This window comes from Prionailurus viverrinus, chromosome D3 (genome assembly GCF_022837055.1).
Source record: "Prionailurus viverrinus isolate Anna chromosome D3, UM_Priviv_1.0, whole genome shotgun sequence".
Lineage (NCBI taxonomy): Eukaryota > Metazoa > Chordata > Mammalia > Carnivora > Felidae > Prionailurus > Prionailurus viverrinus.
In genome coordinates, this window is record NC_062572.1 from 82,645,845 (window position 1) to 82,661,574 (window position 15,730).

Here is a 15,730-nt window from a genome sequence, read left to right on the forward strand (position 1 = left end):
AAATTATCATTGAGAAACCAAAATTGTTTTACTTGAAATGCAAAGATAATGACTAGGGAGAGGCAGAGAGAGACAGAGAGAGAGCTATAAATTAAAGATCTCAACAACTCCTGCTACGTATGCTTCCTGGTTCCTTTCCTAGCCACCTCTGTCTCTCCAAAATCCAGGTAAGTCCTTTCTTTAGCTTCAGCTTAAGACGTCAGTGTTTTGGGAACACTGATGTTTGTTGATTTGAAAGAATTACTTTTATTGTGCATAATTTTCCTTGGGCTGGTTTTATTTAATTCAGTGCCTACATAGTCATGACAATGTATCATCTTGTTTGACTGTAAGTTAATTGATTTTATTTCTTTTTAAAAAAGTTTTTTTAGTGTTTTATTTTTGAGAGAAAGAGAAAGAGAGACAGAGACAGAGAGAGAGAGAGAGAGAGAGAGGAAGCACAAGTGGGGGAGGGGCAGAAAAAGAGGGAGACACAGAATCTGAAGCAGGTTCCAGGCTCTGAGCTGTCAGCACAGAGCCTGATGTGGGGCTCGAACTCACGAACCTCGAGATCATGAACTGAGCCGAAGTCAGACTCTCAACTGCCTGAGCCACCCAGGCACCCTGATTGATTTGATTTCTGAGTTAACTCGTAAGGAATCCTTGTAAGGAAACTTGGGGTTGAAATGGAAGTTTTAACAGCAGATGTGGAATGCCTTCACAGGGATGGGCCCTTGATTCAAAAACCCCTCAAAGTATTTTGGCTTTCAAAAAATTTTCTTCCACACTAATCTCATTCTTGTTTTAGGATTTTTCTTAAAGCCTTCATTCACTAGTTGTAACATAGCTGGTGGTGAAGAAAGCATAAAATGTGTTGTAATTGCTTATTTTAGTAAATAGTAATTGCTCTTTAAAATTATTTGTGTGTGTGTGTGTGTGTGTGTGTGTGTGTGTGAGAGGTTACAAAAGTAATATGAACTCATGGCACAAGCCTGAAACAATATAGAAAAAGTAGAGGAAAGAAAACACTTTTGCCTCTACTTAATAGCCCATGGCAAAGAGATCTGTCATTGCCCTTTAGGGAAAATTCAGACAAGACTCCAGTTTTCATGCAGTTAGGGGACTGGGGTTTAAGATAGTTAATCTATCCAGTCACTCTCTGCACTAGATTTCAATCAGTTGAGAAATATAAAGTACCTGAGAAGGAGCCACTATGGACTTTATTATTTTAAGGTTGGTTTGGAGACCTGAGATCAGCAGGAATTCTCAGGCCCTTCACTGGCCTGGTCACGGGCCAGCAGCTGGGCGATCAGAAGGGAGCAGACAAGGGCTGGGCCCGCCTGGGGGGAGGAAGCAGTGGGCAGGCAGACACAGGCAGACTCTGGCAGAGAACAAGAGAAAAGAAAACCATTTAGGTGTCAACCCTGATGCCTAGGGAAATGAGAACAGAAACACCGGATGATGCCAGACTGATTCGCGTCTCCTGTCCAGAGAAGGCCAAGGAAAGGGGTGAGAAGCAGGCAGCAGTGACTTTTCCCTGGGAGGATGAAAATCTCTGTTTCCTGAATCAATGCACGGACAGGAAGAGAAGCAGGACGGGTTCCTGTGACAGAAAGCAATTCAAATAGGTGAAATGAGCTTGTTTGGTTTTGACTGTTGTTGCTGTTCTAGATCTTGCTGGGATCTTCATGGATTCGCTTGCGGCAGCATACACAAGGTTTGGGTTTAATCTTTTCCAAAAGCTGAATAAGACAAAAGATGGCAACATCTTCTTTTCCCCCGTGGGCATTTCAGCTGCCATCGGCATGCTCGTCTTCGGGACCCAAGGAGCCACCGCGGCCCAGTTACGGAAGGTAAGGAAGCTGTCCAGGCAGGCTCGTCTCTGGGGGCAGCCCTCCGGCATTACCCTGAAATGGGGCTAGGCAACAGAGAATGCACATGAAGGCACAGGGCAATTGCAGGTCTATGAGGGAAGTCCTCCTCCCTCTCCAAATATCGCCAAGCCATCTGCTCCCTGGTGCTTGAAATTCCTTTGAGGGGGTGCTGAGTGAGTGGCCTTGTCCAAAGTCTTTAACCTCATTACTAAAGACACAGCATGAAGAACAAAACCTACTGGAAGAAGTTGTGTAATCCCCACTAGCCTATAAATGACGCATCAAAGATCAGTACATGAAAGGATTAACCAATGTAGGTGAGATCAATGGGCAATCCAGACCTGTGCATGATTTTGCAAGGAGAGAAATGCTACCTGTCTACCACTGAAGTTTCTTGAACAAACATTCAATACCCCCTGACTGATTCTATGTGAGGGTTTCTCTATTCTGACCACAACCATAATATTTTCTGTCCTTCCAGATGCTCTCTTCTGAAAAAGAGGCAGGGAACTCAAGAATCAAAGCCGAAGAAAAAAAGGTGAGGAGATATGTGTTACAGTCTTCAGTAAGTCTGCTTTGTTGATATGGGCCCCCTGGGAAAATGTGTAGGAGGGGTAATGGTTTATGCTTGTTTTTAATCACTGCAGCCAAGTAGGTTGCTGGTATTATATAGTAACAAACCCTTAATATTAAGAGGAGATTTTAACTTTATTTTTTAAATTTTTTTAATGTTTATTTCCTTTTGAGAGAGAGAGAGGGAGAGAGAGAGAATGAGTGCAAGAGAAGGAGACACAGAATCCGAAGCAGGCTCCAGGCTCTGAGCTGTCAGCACAGAACCCGACACGGGGCTTGAATCCACGAACCGCGAGATCATGACCTGAGCCGAAGTCGAATGTTTAAACCGTATGAACCACCCAGGTGCCCCAAGAGGAGACTTTAACTTTAAAGCACCTTGACCACTCCGATGTAAATATGCATGGACTGAAAAGTCCCTATGGCAGAGTGAATGGGTTTAGGAGTTAAACAGATTTGAGTTCAAAGCCTGACCCAGTCACTTAACCAGCCATGCTACTTTGGGTAAGCTATTCATTTTCTTTGAGCCTCTATGAAGTACCCAGTGGAGGTCTGGAACATACTGCTGACTCACCCAGTAATAATGGCGGTAGTTGGCGATACTATCACTACATTCTATTTTTATTTTAAGCTCCCTTGCTGATATTTTACATTAACGATGTATTAGCACAGGACCAATGACTTCTTAGGGTCACTTCTGGCTCTAGGGTTGTAGTATTGTTCCTCAAAGGACAATCTGCTCGAACATGGGAAAGTCCAAAGGTCAGGGCTGGCATCCAGGGATGGTTAGAGCTCTCGGGGTGGGGGAAGGCACATCTACCCTGACAGTAGTCATGGCTCGGCACCAGATGCTCATAAAATCATGGCTCCAATCACCCAGCAATCCGAGCTGTGCATTTCACAGTCCCACCTGGCCAGGTTGTCTGGTTGGCTCTGGGGCATATGTGGAGAATCAGGCTTCCTTACAAAGTTTGTGTAACAGAACTGGGTCAGATAGCTGCTCCACTGTCCACTTGGCCACGGAGCACAGCTGTTTTCAGAGCACTCTCCCTCCCAAGCATGGTAGCCTGGACAGAATTTTTGCAGGAATTAGAAAAAGGAATGCCCCCTTGGGGGGGTGACGGTTGAATTTCAGCTTTATGCAGGGCACAACCTGTACAACTCTGCATAGCAACTCTGTCCACCCCTCAGGACTTTTCTGGGACCCACAGAAGCATGAAGGAGAATAGAATTACTGACTGAAAGGACATTAGGACTGAGGCATGTCTTGGAGGCCACATGCTCTAATCTCCTCTTTCAATAGATGAGAAAGCAGATGAGTACAGTGATTTGCTCAAAGACATGCCAGATGCACCTTTCATTATCACATAAACTTAGAGTATTCTGAACCTTGTTTCTAAAAATTGAAGATAAAATTTTAAGATATCATGTACAAAAGGTATTAGGAATTCTTATACACTTCTGCAATTCTGAATAATGCAATTCTGAATACCTTTTAACTCTCCCTTCTAGTGTAAGAAATAAACTATTGAGGGGGCACCTGGGTGGCTCAGTCGGTTGGGCGGCCGACTTCGGCTTAGGTCATGATCTTGCAGTCTGTGAGTTTGAGCCCCGCGTCGGGCTCTGTGCTGACAGCTTGGAGCCTGGAGCCTGCTTTGAATTGTGTCTCCCTCTCTTTCTGCCCCTTCCCCATTCACACTGTCTCTGTCTTTCAAAAATGAATGTTAAAAAAAATAATAAAAAAAAGAAATAAACTATTGACAAATTAGCTAATGCCCCCAAGTACTTTCCTTGAACACATTCCCAGCCTTTCCTGAAAGAAGAAGTTCAACTATCCTGAACTTGGTGTTTGTTATTTCTGTATTATTTCATTGCATGTATTTTTTTTTTAATTTTATTATTCTTTGAAACCTCATTATTTTGGGCTCAGGATTGTATTTATAAGATTCATTTATTTTAGGTGGATACTTGTAGCCATTGATGATTCATTTTCATGGCTATTAACCCATTGATCCTGTTCATAGGTGATTTCTTTCTTCCTTGCTTCCTTTCTTCCTTCTTATTAAAAACAGATGACCCTTCTTATACAAGCCTTGTAGTTTCCCTGGATGAGAGTCTCTCTAGTCCTGAGCTTTCAAATATGGTAGCCACTGAATTGGCTATAGAGTATTTGAAATATACCTAGTTCAAACTGAAAGGTGCTGTAAGTGTCAAATATACATCGCATTTCAAGATCTTAGTATGAGAAAATAATGTTGAAGGAAAACTGTTTTACTACTCACAACACTTCTAACACCGAATGTGTGAGTTTCCTTGTATTAAACAATTTTGACACTAACTGCATGAAGTCAGTGCAGACTCCACACGTTAAAGAGGTCCATTCCACAAGACTTGCCCTACTTCAGATGCTAATTGCAAGGAAGTAGGTTCCCAGATTATTCACACTTCTGCCCAACTTGGCTACAAATCAGAGGACCCCATTACCCCCTACTCAAATTTGATAATTTTCTATAATGGCTCACAGAACTTAGGGAAACACTGGTTTCTTGTAAAGAATACAAATAGCCAGATGAAGAGGTATATAGGGTGAAGTCTCAGATTTTCCCAAGAGTTTGGGGTGCACCACCCTCCTAGAACATGGATGTGTTCACCAACCCTTCTGGGTTTTTAGATGCTTCTGGTCTTTAGATGCTGTAGTTTAGGGATTTTTATGAAAGCTTTATCATAGAGGCACTTTCAGTGATTAGCTCTACCTCCAGCCCCTCTCCTTTCCCTGGAGGATGGGAGATGGGACTGAAAATTCCAAGCTTCTAATTATGGTTTGGTCTTTTCTGATGACCAGCCCCCATCCTGAAGTTGTTCGAACAACAGATGTCCCTATCACCCAGGAAATTCCAAGGAATTTAGGAGTTCTGTGTCAGGAACTGGGATCAAAGAGAAAATATCAAAAGAAAAGATGCTTCCTAGCACCCAGGAATTTGTAGTCAGCAAATTACAAGGTTTAGGAGCTCTGTGTTAGACACCGGAGAAACAGACCAAGTATACATTTTTTTATCACGTCACAGATATAAAACATCTTGTTAATTTTTATATATTATTTTTGTTGAAATAATATATACTTGTATATATATATATATAAAATTATGTATTATAGTTACGTCAAAATGATGTTCTAGATATATTTGGTTTGATAAAATATAATACTACGTTTGATTTTATCTGCTTTTTACTTTTAAGAATGTAGTCACTAGAAAATTTAAGATTATATATGTGGCTGGGGCGCCTGGGTGGTTCAGTTGGTAAAGCATCTGACTCAAGAAATGATCCTGAGGTTGTGGGATCAAGCCCCACATCAGGCCCCATGCTGAGTGTGGAGCCTACTTAAGATTCTCTCTCTCTCCTCTGCCCCTCTCCCCCACTCATGCTCTCTCCCTCTCTAAAATAATAAAAACTTTTAAAAAAAGATTATATATGTGGCTCACATTTGTGGCTTGCATTATATTTCTATGGGGCAACACTGGCCTATAGTACGTATCTGGAAGGTAGGGTGTATGTATGTTCAACTTTATTAAATATCACCAAACTGTTTGCCAAGGGGATTATACCAATATCTGTACCACTTGGCAGTGTATATTGGCCCATTTCATACAGTTGTACAGAGAGAGTGGGACCTGAAACCCCACTGGCCTTGAAGTCACCAGTCATTGATATTCAGGGATAGTTGACCCTTGAAAAACATGGGGTTGAATGGCACAGGTCCACTTAGATGCAGATCTTTTTTTTGATAAATACAGTACTGTAAATGTATTTTCTCTTCCTTATGACTTTCTTAATAACATTGTCTTTTATTGAGCTTACTTTATTATAAGAATACAGCATATCATATATATAACATATATATTGTTTTGATTTTGAAGATTGAGAAGACAGAAGAGATACATCACCAATTCCAAGAGTTTTTGAGTGAGATAGGCAAATCCACGAATGGTTATGAACTAAGAATAGCCAACAGGCTCTTTGGAGAAAAGACATACCTCTTCCTTCAAGTAAGTTTAGGTGTATCCACCACATCTGTGAGTGGTATTCATGAATGGCCGATGGCCCATTTAGGACTGTGGGTCCTGGAGGCATACTGCCTGAGCTGACTGCCTGGCTCAGTCCACATCACTGGGTGTCCCCCTGCCTGTTCTCCAGACATTCAGGCCCTTTGGGAGCTTCTTTTTAATTCTGGCAGTCTAAATCTGCTTTTTGCCTTAACCCTATTGTACCTGCCAAAAACGTGCCTGGAAGTACTCAGAAGTGATTTTCCCAGGTCCTAAGACACCCTGATAACAATGTCAGCCATCTTTAATGTACAGACACATTTTTTAGAGATGTTGGAAATGGATAAACTGAATTTCCTTTTTTCAAAATAAATTGAATTTTCAACCTCCTTCTATTCTTTCCCTGTTCCTCCTAAAGAAATACTTAGATTATGTGGAAAAATATTACCACGCTTCTCTGGAACCTGTTGACTTTGTAAATGCAGCAGACGAAAGTCGAAAGAAGATTAATTCCTGGGTCGAAAGCCAAACAAAGGGTACAGTATGGATGGGTCATTCATCGTAAAATGCTTCTTGAGCACCTGCTCTGAGCTGGACACTCATAGGGTGCCAGGGTGCACAAGCCTTTGGGGGGGTTCAGACTTGAGATAAGTTTGTTAGGGTTAGAAGGGCAGGGCTGGGCATGAGGAGTGGGAGAAGACACTACAGAGAGTGGAATAGTCTCAGCAAATGGGAGAGAGCCAAGGGGGCCCCAGGGAGGGACCACAGGAAGCCAGCTCCATAACGGAGAATGATTTGAACATGGCTGTGCCTCACAGTATCTTCGGGACTCCTGAAACTGGACCCGTGTCTGTGTTGGGTTCACATCTTTTCCTTTATATGAGAGCCTTTCTTTCTTAGTCTGGGTCTGTAAGAGGAAATGTCATAGAGTGTCTCCTTTCTCTTGTCAAGTGAGAGACATTTAGCTCTCCTCCCACCAAGATCTTTATGGCCTCCTGCTGGGGCTGCCTGGCCTTCATCTCCACTAGAGCATCATGCTGGGATGGTAACAACTTTCAGCCCCATCCTCAGCACAGAACTTGACAAAGCCTCACTTCATGCTCTCTCCTTATCCCCTAGTATGAGCCAAACACACAAGAAATACCAGAGAGGACTACTTAATATGGAAATACACTTGGGGGGGGGGCAATAGCTGATACTTTAGTGTTAGAATTTCAGAATACATTTTTTAAAATTCCAGTTATCAGGAAGACATTATTATTTCACAATACAATTTTTCCATCTTTATACTTAGACCAAAAAATAAAATAAAATTTGAAGAGCAGGAAAAAAGGAGGGTCTATCGAAGGGTTGACTGATGGCAATATTCTTCAGAATTTAGTGTGGGAGGGGCTAAACCCAGAGACAAAAACATCAGTTTCTTTTCCAATAACATAATAAATCCCTAAGTTTCGGGTGGTAATTATATCAAATGGGTAAAAATAATAGCTTACACTTACTGCGTGCTTCTTATGAGCTGGAGAGCGCTCCAAGTGCTCTACACATATTAAGTCATCTACTCCTCATAACCATTCCATGAGGCAGGTTTTATTCCTGTTTTGCAGATGTGGAAACTGAGGCACAGCGAGCTTAAATAACTTGCCCAAGATTCCTCAACTGGTAAGAGGCAAAACCGGGTGCTAACAGAGGCAGTCCGATCCCAGAACCTGAACGCTTAACCATCGTACTTCATTTTATCCAATGGGACACACGGGCTGTGGGCAAAGCGAGGGCCTCCCTACAACTCTGCCAGCAAACCCTTTGTCGGCAAGGCCCTCAGGTGCTGGCCTGGCTGAGTTTTTAGTGACAAGTCAAGTCCACCTTCATCATATCTGCCTTGCCTAGCACTTGTGATTTTGAAGATGGGCCAACTTTGTTGTTGTTGTTGTTCATTTGCAGAAAAAATCAAGGACCTGTTTCCAGATGGTTCTCTAGACAGCTTCACCAAGCTGGCGCTGGTGAACACAGTTTACTTTAAAGGGCAATGGGACAGGGAGTTTAAGAAAGAAAATACCAAAGAGGAAGAGTTTTGGCTGAATAAGGTATGGCCCCTAATTTATTTATGTGATGTGTTGACACGTGGAACGTACAATCTAAAGCCCTACTTGAGCGAACGAACATGGTAGACAGCAAATACTGACTGGAGGCCCTGATCTTTAGCACTATTTTTGGGGGAGCCAATCACTTTGGTGGGTGAACCTGGCTGTTTTCTGCCTCCTCTGACACTGCATGCTCTATTGCTTTGTTCCAGAGTGCGAGCAAAGGTGTGCCAATGATGACACAGACCTGTACCTACAGCTTCATTTTCCTGGAGGACTTACAAGCCAAGATTCTGGGAATTCCGTATAGAAACAATGACCTAAGCCTGTGTGTGTTGCTGCCCAATGACACAGATGGCCTGGAGAAGGTAAAACCTTGCATCTCCCCAGTCTTGCTTTCATCTCCTGAGGCTTTGTGTCCTAAAGCTTGTTTCTGGGTAAGCTTGGAAACGGGACTACTGATCTGGAGCTGGTGTCGAGCAGACACTCTTCCTTACTCTGTGCAGCAGCTACAGATGGATGTCTAAAAAGGGGCATTAAGCAGTATCGGGTTTCCTGAAAACAACCAATACCGAAATAGTTGGGCATGAGTGAACACGAACACTTAAGGTCATATGGGAGTTCCAAAGATCAGACACTATTCTGAGAAATGGTTGATCTCTGTGCACCTTTTCCCCAGAAAAGAACGGCATTTGCACATACAGCAAATTTTGCATCCTGTTCAATAGGCTATGAGACCTCCTGAATTTCTTTCTTGGAACTTTAATTTCTTTTTATTTGTTTTAAAAAAATTTTAAGTGTCTTGATTTATTTTGAGAGAGAGGGCACAAGTGGGGGAGGAACAGAGAGACAGGGAGAGAGAGAGAATCCCAAGAATCCCAACAGGCTCCTCTCTGTTAGCACAGAGCCCGATGTGGGGCTCTCAGACTCATGAACATTGAGATCATGACCTGAACCAAAATAGAATTGGTCGCTTAACTGACTGAGCCACCCAGACACCCCTGATTTCTTTTTAAAGATTTTATTTTATTTTTTTTTGGAGCAATTTTGGTTTACAGCAAAATTGAGAGGAAGGTACAGAGATTTCCCATTTCCTCCCTGCCCCCACATACACAGTCTCCTCCATAATCAACGTCACTTACCAGAGTGGTAATTTTTTTAATCCAAAGATGAACCTCCATTGACACATACTAATCGTCCCAAATCCATAAGATCTTTAATCTTGAACCCTTTGATTTAGTCCCCCTTGATTTAAACCTAGTCTAAGATAGCTCCAAAAAGAGGTCCAGTACATGGAAATAACTCGATAAATGATGGATGCTATATTATTATGATACTAGATGCTGTTCTCTGGCTGTGAAACATCTCTAGTTGCTTTGCATGTTGGAAAAATTTGGGATAGCAGAATGGCAATATGTATGAAAGCTTTAAGAGTATTCATACTCTGACTCCAAAATTCCTGTTCAGAAGAAACAAAATTGCCTTCCTGAGTCAAATCAGTAATTTCTGCATTAAATATACTAAGATACCTAGTTCGAAATTCATCACCACCACCATCATCATCATCATCATCGCTATTTTCAGATCCACAGTATCTATCAGCATCTATCATGCTGCATACTTACTAGATGATCGTAAAATGAGTGGACGAATGTTTGGCAAAATGTATCAGCTCGATGGAAGTATTATCTATCAGTCTGAAGATATTTAGGAGAGATACAGACCTCTGAAAAAGTTTACATTAAAACAAGTAACATGGACATTCACTGTAATTGCAACTATGTAAATATATATCATGTAAGTAAATATATATATATTATGTAAGGTATATTATTACATATTACAGGTAATTCATATAAATATATGACTTACTCTATATAAATTATACATTATGTATGCATAAAAGACTACAGGGGAATAGTAAAAAATGAAATAATATGTGGATTGATAGAAGAAGAAATACCTTATTTCTCATCCTTAAAAATTCATTTACTACTACTGAGTTTTCACATACATAAAGATGAATAAAGAAGTATAAGACAAGTGCCTGCTCTAAAGACAACGGTCTAGTGGAATAACATTTCTTTTGTGCATTATTAAAATTAATCATTTCTAACATCTTCAAATCAGTGTTACAGTGTTCTAACTTTGTGTTGATAATCATATCACTTTTCCTGCATAGATTATAGATCAAATAACTCCAGAAAATTTAGTAGAGTGGACTAACCCGGGGCATATGGAAGAAAGGAACGTGACCTTGCACTTACCGCGGTTTGAAGTGGAAGATGGGTACGATATGGAGGCCCTGGAGGCCGTCTTGGCAGCCAGGGGGCCGGCAGACGCTTTCAGCGAGTACAGAACGGACTCTCTGGGGCTGTCCTCACACTCCGGGCTGCAGGCGAAGAAGTTCCTGCACAGGGCCTTTGTGGCGGTCACCGAGGAAGGGACTGAGGCCGCAGCAGGCACCGGTGTGGGCTTTGCTCTCACACTGGCGCCGGGTTACGAACATTTTCATTGCAATCACCCTTTCCTGTTCTTCGTCAGGCACAATGAGTCCAACAGCATCCTCTTCTTTGGTAGATTCTCTTCTCCTTAGGACAGTCATGGCCTTGGCGGAAAACCAGTGTTAGAGTATCAGTTAAGACTACGGACATAGCCTGTTCTTTAAGAAAAATTGTCTTACTTGCTTGCATTCCAATCTTACCATCAAAATCAATGACCCAGTGACTGTAACAGGGTGCGTGTGTTTATAATTCTCCTTAAAGCTGAAACGTCCTTTTGTTTGTGCTTGGTAAAAACCAAGTTAAATCGAGGCTCGGTAATAATCTGTTGATTTCTTCTGGAAGTAAATCAACCACTTGTGGTTTTGTGTACTCATGGCGAGAAACAGACTCTTCAGAAAAGACACAGACTAGTGATTCTGGGAGTCCCTCTAGTTCCAATAGTTTGACGTAATACACAAATAAAACAGTAATTAAAAAAATTTTTTTTAACGTTTATTTATTTTTGAGACAGAGCATGAATGGGGGAGGGTTTTTTTTTTTTTTAACGTTTGTTTATTTTTGAGAGAGAGAGAGAGCATGAATGGGGTAGGGTCAGAGAGGGAGGGAGACACAGAATCTGAAACAGACTCCAGGCTCCGAGCTGTTAGCACAGAGCCCCAAGCGGGGCTAGAACTCATGGACTGCGAGATCATGACCTGAGCCAGTCGGAAGCTCAACTGAGCCACTCAGGCACCCCTAAATAAAACAGTAATTTACTCGATTCATGTGTTACTTTTTTCTTTCTCGGCAAGTGCAGCAAAGTGCATAGAAGCAAGAGGATTTAGAAGCGCGTCAGCAAAACATAAATTCAGGCTTAAAGCCAGGAAAAAATAAAACAATGTATCAGACAAAGGATTCCCATATTTTCATCTTCTCTTCTAACGGAGCATATTATCTGTTGTCAGTTGTGTAAGCCTTTTGATACTGTGAAATAAAGGCGATTTTGAGAAGATAAATATTGTACCCAATCAATTTTTTTTTAACAGCTCTATTGAACTGTAATTTACCTACTATAAAATCCACGCTTTGGAAATTTATGGTTCAATGATTTTTGGTAGATTTCTATAGTTGTGCATCTGTTACCACAATCCAGTTTTGGAACATATCCATCATCCTACAATGTTTCCCTGATGCTTGTTTCCATCCCCGATCCCAGGCAACTATTGATTTGTTTTCCGTATTTGTAAAATTTTCTTTGATATTTCATATAAATGAAATTGTTAAATATGTAGGTTTTTTTTTGCATCTGACTTCTTAGCATAATATTTTCAAGGTTCCTCCAAGTTACAGCATAAATCAATACTTCATTCTTTTTATGGCTGAGTAATATTCTGTTACGTGGATATTTCAGATTTTGTTTATCCATTCATCAACCGATGAACATTTATATTGTTTCTGCTTTTTGGCTATTGTGAATAGCACAGCTATGAACATTTTGTATACAAGTTTTGTGTGGACACATATTTCCATTTCTCTTGGGTACATACCTAGAAATGGGATTAGTGCCTTTGTGTTTGTCATTTTGAGGAACTGCCAAATTGTTTTCCAGAGGGGCTGCAACCATTTTACAATCTCATAGCAATGTAGGAGGGTACCAATTTCTACTCCTCTTTGCCAATACTTGTTACAGCCAGTCTTTTTGATTTTAGCTGTCCTAGTGATTGTGAAGCAGTATCTGACAGTTTTATGGCGTCTTTTGAAGTGCAGAGTCTAATGCAGCAATATTATCTTTGAAGGATAATGGTTTTGGTGTATCTAGGAAACTCCTTCCCTAATCCAAGTTTACAAAGATTTTCTCCTGTTTTCTTCTAGAAGTTTTACAGTTTTAACTCTTCCGTTTAAATCCATGGTCCATTTCTGCGTGTGTGTATGTGTGTCTGTGTCGTGAGGTAAGGTCTAGGTTATGATTTTTTTTGTATACAGATGTATCATTATCCACAGCATCATTTATCAAAAAGACAATTATTTCTTCACTGAATCGTCTGGGTACCTTTATCGAAATCAATTAACCATAAATATAAGGTTTTATTTCTGGTGTCTCAATTTTGTTCTGTTGATTTATATGCTTACTGATATGACCATACTGCATTGTCTTGATTACTATAACTTTGTAGTAAATTTTGAAATCAGTGAGTGTAATTACTTTGTTCTTTTTCAGAATCCTTTTTGGTTAGACTAGGTCTTGTGCATTTTCATGTAAAATTTAGAATCAGTTTGTCAATTTATTTAAAAAGCCTACTGGAATTTTGATAGGAAAGGCATTAAATCTATGGACCAATTTGTTCACTACTGAATTTTATAATCCATGAATATCAAATGTCTCTCCATTTACTTAGTAATTTCATTTCTTTCAGCAATATTTTATAGATTTAAGTGTACAAATCCTTTTTTCATTGAATTTATTTTGACAATTTTTGATGCTATGGTGAATGGAATTATTTTAATTCAGATATCAAGTCATTAGGTTGTTTACCTTAAATATGTACACATTTATTACACATAAAATAAGAATAAAAAGCATGAAATAAAATGTTTAAAGGAATTTAAAAAGGAATTTAAAAGGAGTGTTAATGGGTATTTTGTTGAGTGATATTTTTTCTTTTTTAATATTTATTTTTGAGCGAGAGAGAGAGAGAGAGAGCGAGCGAGCGGGTAAGGGGCAGAGAGAAAGAGAGGGAGACACAGAATCCGAAGCAGGCTCCAGGCTCTGCGCTGTCAGCACAGAGCCTGATGTCAAGCACAGAGCTTGAACCCACGAACCATGAGATTATGACCCGAGTCGAAGTCAGACACTTAACTGACTGAGCCACTCAGGCGCCCCTAAACTGAAGTTTATTTAAAAAGGCAAGGAAGCAAGGGAGGTGATTCATCTGAGTTATGAGTAATAAGGCTTTAGAAAGTACAGTGGCTCAAAATGCAGGTCGGGATGTTCTGATAAGAAGACAGATACGACAGAGGTGTCACTAACCACAATGGCAGTTCAGGATCTTAACTGGTGCTTGTCCACCAGCCCCAGTGATAGAGCCTCCTCACTCCACATATCCTTGACCAAGCGTCCAGGATCTCTTTTTTTGGTTTCACAAATGTCCTCAGTGGAGCTGGGCATGTCTACAAGTGGATGGCCTTGGGACAAAAAGCCAAGTGACCCAGTTGAGCAACATCCTATTTGGCAAACAGCAGAGGAGCTGCTGGTGAAGCCCTTTCTGGTGCCAATCTGGGTGAGGTTGCTAATCATTAGTACGAAGTAACCACAGTACTAAAGGCCCTTGAAAGGTGACATGTTCTGGGCTTAGCCAATCATTGTTAACTCATCTTCCAGCCACAGTAATCTGCGTAAAGGGTGGGAACGTGGTCTGGGACTTCACATAAAGATGGGAGGAGAGAAGCTCTCTTGAGGGTTACTAGCTGGAAGATAATCTAGGTATTAGCTGAAGTCAAACACTAGTCTTCTCGTGACATAGGAAGCTTTCCTTTATATAGAAGATGAGATCAATACTGAAAACAAGTGATCTGAAAAAAGGAGACATCTATCATGTATCTACCTGCCTACCTACCTATTTACCTACCCACTTACCTACCCACTACCTACTTGTCATGTATCTATGGAGAGAGAACTTGATACACTGTTTTCACCACTCCACCAAAATAGCAAAACAAAACAAAAAACCCCTGGGTTTTGTTACTCGGTGCCTGAAGAATCCTGAAGAATATATAGCTCCCTTAGACAAAAGCTTGAAAGATAGCAGGGAAGTTGGGACCCACGTTTTTGGGGATGCCTGAACTCCTAGTTGTTTTGAGGGATTGATTAAAAATATTTTCATCTGCTGCAGATATTGAGAGTGCCAATGGCACAGCCGACATGCTGTAAGAGAAGAGAAATTTCTCAAGAAGAGAAAACTCTCAGAGTTTAATCTTAAAAAAGATTCCACTTAATTGTTTTGCAAGTCAATCTTTTGCTTCTTGTTCTCACAATGAATTGGATAATTCACATCTGCTTGAAAATAGATAGGTTGGCTAAGATCTCATTGGAAATATAATTGCAGTAGATCAAACTCTACGTATAGGAACGTGTTTACAGGGTGCCTGGGTGGCTCAGCTGGCTAAGTGCTGACTTCAGCTCAGGTCAAGATCTCTCAGTTCTGGGTTCAAGCCCTGTGTTGGGCTTCTGTACTGATAGCTCAAGCCTGGAGCCTGCTTTGGATTCTGTGTCTCCCTCTCTCTGTCCCTCCCCTGCTCATGCTCTCTGTGTCTCACTCTCTCTTTCAAACATAAACATTAAAAAAGAATGGTTTACAAATAAACACAAGCTCATCAGAATGAGCTCAGAGCTCTATGCACAGGGAAAAAGACACATGAGATGATCGGGGTTTCAAATATTCTCTTAGGTAAGGCATTTCAGGACAATGTCATTTGGGCTTTCATGGTGGTGGACTGTGTTCGCACTAGTATTTGGGCCAAATGCAAACTACTGCGTATGTTACATTCTTTGGAAGCGACCTGCTTTTCAGGGAAGAGCAGAATGGCTGAAGGAGTGGGTTGACGTTGTGGATGCGTGGACTATGGGGAATCAAATGGGAAGATGCTTCTGAATGAAGACTCAGGAGTCCGATTACCCGGATTTGATTCCTGCCTCCAGCACT

At 41.0% G+C, this 15,730-nt stretch overlaps 1 protein-coding gene across 2 annotated transcripts; it reads left to right on the top strand.

The window, feature by feature from the left end:
• The first annotated feature begins 1,652 nt into the window (after positions 1-1,652).
• SERPINB13 (serpin family B member 13) lies at positions 1,653-11,143 on the top strand. 2 transcript variants are annotated; one of them, XM_047828365.1, is made up of 7 exons: positions 1,653-1,832; positions 2,335-2,391; positions 6,344-6,472; positions 6,888-7,005; positions 8,408-8,550; positions 8,760-8,915; positions 10,730-11,143. In XM_047828365.1, the coding sequence occupies exons 1-7, from the start codon at positions 1,668-1,670 to the stop codon at positions 11,141-11,143; spliced, it is 1,182 nt and encodes a 393-aa protein (XP_047684321.1). In that variant the 5' UTR covers positions 1,653-1,667. The 2 variants fall into 2 exon arrangements, with proteins under 2 accessions (XP_047684321.1, XP_047684322.1); XM_047828366.1 differs by having other exon boundaries at positions 1,668-1,832; positions 2,335-2,403.
• The last annotated feature ends 4,587 nt before the right edge of the window (positions 11,144-15,730 follow it).

What these genes read in the sequence shown, in the direction of transcription:
- SERPINB13 (XM_047828366.1), top strand. Translation starts at nt 1,668, where the DNA reads ATGGATTCGCTTGCGGCAGCATACACAAGGTTTGGGTTTAATCTTTTC. An exon ending in AGACATACCTCTTCCTTCAA is followed by an intron (nt 6,473 to 6,887) that starts GTAAGTTTAGGT and finishes TTCCTCCTAAAG; the next exon opens with AAATACTTAGATTATGTGGA. An exon ending in AAGAGTTTTGGCTGAATAAG is followed by an intron (nt 8,551 to 8,759) that starts GTATGGCCCCTA and finishes GCTTTGTTCCAG; the next exon opens with AGTGCGAGCAAAGGTGTGCC.